This window comes from Arachis ipaensis, chromosome B5 (genome assembly GCF_059453495.1).
Source record: "Arachis ipaensis isolate K30076 ecotype BB chromosome B5, ASM5945349v1, whole genome shotgun sequence".
Lineage (NCBI taxonomy): Eukaryota > Viridiplantae > Streptophyta > Magnoliopsida > Fabales > Fabaceae > Arachis > Arachis ipaensis.
Window position 1 is genome coordinate 156,614,234 of NC_142440.1, and position 4,786 is coordinate 156,619,019.

General features: G+C 30.1%; 1 protein-coding gene across 1 annotated transcript; it reads left to right on the forward strand.

Annotated features, from left to right (window-relative positions):
* Positions 1-3,341: 3,341 nt before the first annotated feature.
* Positions 3,342-4,343, forward strand: LOC107641495 (carboxylesterase 20). The gene has a single exon (XM_016344986.3). The coding sequence runs from the start codon at positions 3,342-3,344 to the stop codon at positions 4,341-4,343; it is 1,002 nt and encodes a 333-aa protein (XP_016200472.1).
* Positions 4,344-4,786: the final 443 nt, after the last annotated feature.

Sequence of the window (4,786 nt, forward strand, 5' to 3'; positions counted from 1 at the left end):
CTTCAAGGGTGGTAAAAGTCATTCCAACCTTCGAAACAAACTGGTCATCAACAACAGAGAGAGACTGCAGAATACACCATGTCAAAAACTAAAAATACACCCAGTCATGTCTGATATAATACACCCGAACCGCAACAACTCAACTAAAATGACAATAAAAGCCATAAACTGTAAATACACAGGCTGCAGAATACACCATGTCAAAAACTAAAAACACACCCAATCATGTCTGATATAATACACCCGAACAACAACAACTCAGCTAACATAACACAAAAAGTCATAAACTGTAAATACACCCACACTTCTCGCAAAAATACACCCAAAAAAGTTCTGATCTACACCCGAGCGTCTGCTATAAATTCCAGATAATTAATCAAAACTAATACATTACATTCAATCGACATATTCATGTTAACGTGTTAGTTTCACAGTCAATGTTCACGAATTATTCAGCTACACAATGCTATTCAAATGACTGCAACAAAATTCAAAGTAATCGTATGTAAATCAAACCTCAGGAACTTCGTTAGATTCAAATTCATAATCCACTTCGCTCTGATTCAGCTGACAATATGAGGTTGAATCATCCATAATCTTCAAAACGAGTTCAAACTTTGATTTCAGAAAACAACAAATCAAATAGAAAACGAAGTTGGAGTTGCAGAGAGAGGAACTAACGTAAATGACGAAGAATATACCAGTGAGAAAGGAGGGGAAAAGAACGATCGAGAAGAAGCAGGGAATAGGTGCGAGAAGAAGAACGAGCAAATCTCTGTATAACGAAAACGAAGAAGGAAACAAATCTTTTAAATTTGGTAGTTAGATAAAAGCGGGATCTCTAATATAGCGCGTGTATACGACATATGTGTAGCAGCGCGTTTTGGGTTTTATTTGTTAATGAACTTGTAAAGCATATAAGCCATTAGGGCTTGTATGCAGAGCTTTTCTGTTTTTTTATATTGCATATGATGAGTTCTTTTTTTAGCTAATGATAAAACTATGAAAGAATGGGATAAAAAAAAGATGAAAAATATTATATTTTGTATTTTTTGATTGATTGAATTGAATTGTAAAATATAAAGGTAAAACTAAATATATATAGAGTATTGACTTATGAAAGATAAAAATAAATAAAAATAAAATAAGAATAAATAAAGATAAGATAAAGATAAGATAAAATAAAATAATAAAAATTAAAATTATAACTAAATTTATATATTCTGTTGGGTTGAATTTGTGAGTCATAAAATTTCTTTATTATTATCATAAGTTAAGATAAAAAAATAATTTAATAGCTAAGATACTCATGTAATTAATTATTAAAATTAAATAAAGTAGACACAAAACATTGTTTCTCGGTGTTTTGGGAAAAAGATTAGATGTTAATTATTGGCTAATGGAACTGAAGAAACACACGTACCAAAAGCTAAGAGAAAGAGGAGGAGAAGAATTAGAAGATGGAGCTCCTCTGAAATCTCTCTCCAAGTTTGCCTTTTTTTTTTTTTTTCCCTACAGGCTTCCTAAATTTCTGTAGAGGTAGGGAGTGGTTTTTTTTTTTTTTTTATTGATGTTCTTTGTTTCATTTCTTGGTGCTTATTTATTATTTTTATTAGTTTGAAAGCCATGAGTTTAATTTCAAGAATAATGGGCCTCTTCTAATAGGTTTGGATCACTTTTGAGGAAGGCCTAACCTATTACCTCTTGCAATATTGGGCAGGCCTCATTGAGAAAATACATGCTTATAAAAATATATTTTCTGACCAAAATTAAATATATAATTTTTTTACTTATTGTGTTATATTTTTACACTATATAAAAAATAAAAATATTGATCAACACCTTATTTTTATTCTATTAGAATATAAATTTTAGAATTTGAAATTTTAATTTTAATACTTAGTGTTTAAAATGTGGAGTAAGTATTGATAAAAAATGCTAAATTTTATTAGTAATTTATAAATTTTCTGCCTTCTTCTGTTGAAGAGCCATTTTCCTTCCCACGCAAGAAAGCAGGTACTATATTATTATGACTCATCAGCATTGGCCATTGCATTAATTTAATTATTCAGTTAGTCAATGACTTAACACAAATATTTTTTTATTATTATTTAATTATTAATTATTAAAAATATAAAATAAAATATGTTGTTGAATTATTAGACCAAAAAAATTAAATTAATGACTAAATAATAACAAAAAATGATAAATTCTAAAGGTCCTAATATTTTTTTTTCCTTCCCCACGAGTCAACCATCAAAACATGATGAAATAATGCACCACGTTAAATTATAAATTAAAGTAAAATATCGTTTTTGTCCCTATTGTTTGGGGTAAGTTTTAAAGTTGTCTCTAACGTTTCAATCGTCCTATTTAAGTTCCTAACGTTTTAAAATTGACTCAATGTTGTCCTGCCGTTAGGGATCCGTTAATAGAATTGACGGCGGGACAAAATTGAGACGATTTTGAAACGTTAGAGACTTAAATAGGACGAAAACGATACATAAAAATAAATTTTAATTTAATTTTATCTTTTAATAATATTAATTTTTTACACATAGTATTCAATTATTTTTTAATTACATATAAATAAATTACACTTAATCACGTTACTTTCATTTTAAATATTTTTTTTTATAATTTTAAAGAATTTTGATACATTAGAGACAAAAGATATAATTTATATTTTATTGTATATATATTATTTTTTTCTTTTCTGCAAGTTTATATACTAGTCATTCTACAAACATTCCATGATAACTAAAAATCTTTAAGAGTAAAATTATAAACAAAATTAATTTATTTAAAATGAAAGTAATATGATTAAGTGTAATTTACTTAGATGTGAAAAAAAAATAATTGAATACTATGTATAGTAATTTATTGAAGGATAAAATTAAAATTTATTTCTATGTATCATTTTTGTCCTCAACGTTTTCGTTCTATTTAAGTTCCTAACGTTTTAAAATCGTATCAATTTTGTCCCGCCGTTAATTCTGTTAACGGATTCTTAACGGCAAGACACATTGAGTCAGTTTTGAAATGTTGGGGACTTAAATAGAACGATTGAAACCTTAGGGACAACTTTGAGACTTACCCTAACCGTTAGGGACAAAAACGATACTTTACTCTATAAATTAAATCTAAAGATAATAATGGTAGTGTATTTTATGATTAAAAATTAGCTACGTACTCTATTAACTCAAATTACTAGATTTAAAATTATATATTTTTATTAACTATATAATACATTGATTAAAATTACTATTGAGTTACACTTAATTATGCCTATATATGTTCATATGAAGCTCCAATAACTCCCATTATTCACTTAACATAAAATGTCTCATCCTCTATCAAAATCAGCTTCATCGCCATTAAATTCCAACTCCACCATCGACGATCCTTTCAAAAACCTTGGCATAGTTCGAAACCAAGATGGAACTATCACAAGGATCATTCAATATCCAACAACTCCACCAACACAAGACCTAATAAACCCTATTCTGACCAAAGATCTCCCTCTAAATCCTAAAAACAAAACTTGGGTACGCATATTCCTACCCAGAAAGGCACTTCAAAATCAAAATAACTCAACAAAGCTCCCTCTTATAGTTTACTACCATGGTGGTGGTTTCATATACACAAGTGCTTCTTCCACCATCAACCATGACTTCTGCTCTAACATGTCACTCCAACTCTCCGCCGTTGTCGCCTCCGTTGACTACCGTCTTGCCCCGGAATACCGGCTCCCTGCGGCCTACGACGACTCCGTGGAGGCCTTGCATTGGCTAAGAACCACCGATGAAACATGGGTACGTGACTATGCTGATTTTTCTAAGTGTTACATCATGGGTTCTAGTGCGGGAGGGAACATTGCTTACCATGTAGGGCTACTTGTGTCTACAACCGTTAATTCATTTGACTTTGACCCTTTGAAGATCAGAGGGCTTATATTGCACCATCCGTTTTTCGGTGGTTCCCAAAGGACTGAGTCTGAGTTGAGGTCGGTCAACGATCCGGTTCTGCCTATTGGGAACTGCGATCTTATGTGGGAGCTGGCGTTGCCTGAGGGTGCAGGGAGGGACCACTGGTATTGCAATCCAACGGTGGTGGATGATGATGTGTGTTTTGAAGAGATCAAAAGGCTGAGATGGAAGGTCTTTGTTTTGGGATGTTATGGGGACCCTATGATTGATCGCATGGTGGGGTTGGTGGCCATGTTGAGAAGAAAAGGTGTTGAGGTTGTCGATCACTTTGGAGAAGGCCATCATGGGGTTACATATGGTGATCCAAGCCACGAGAAATTCTTCCTTCGAATAAAAGATTTCATAGATATATAAATATAGAATTTAATTTTTACTTATGGTGAATGTAAAATAAATTTACATATTTATTCAATTATGTAATTTTATGTAAAAAATAACTAATCTTTTTACATTAACAACATAAATAATTATACAAAAGAATAAATAATAAAATATTTTACATGATTATTAATAGATTAAAATTAAACTCATAAAAATATATGTTGAAGAGTAAATTTTATTTTTAATCAAGTGTAATGTTACTTAGCTTATATATATAAACTTAATTAGTATCTTATTTTGAAGGGTGTTTACTACGGTACGATGATAAATTTATACGTACCGATATATTTAAAATATAGACAAGTAATAACAAGTTACGTAGAATTTATTTTTCACATCAGCATTTAATTTTTTTTAAATATATATTATATCACCACTTTTACTAATACACCCATTTAATTAAATAAAATAAAAAT

What these genes read in the sequence shown, in the direction of transcription:
- LOC107641495 (XM_016344986.3), top strand. Translation starts at nt 3,342, where the DNA reads ATGTCTCATCCTCTATCAAAATCAGCTTCATCGCCATTAAATTCCAAC.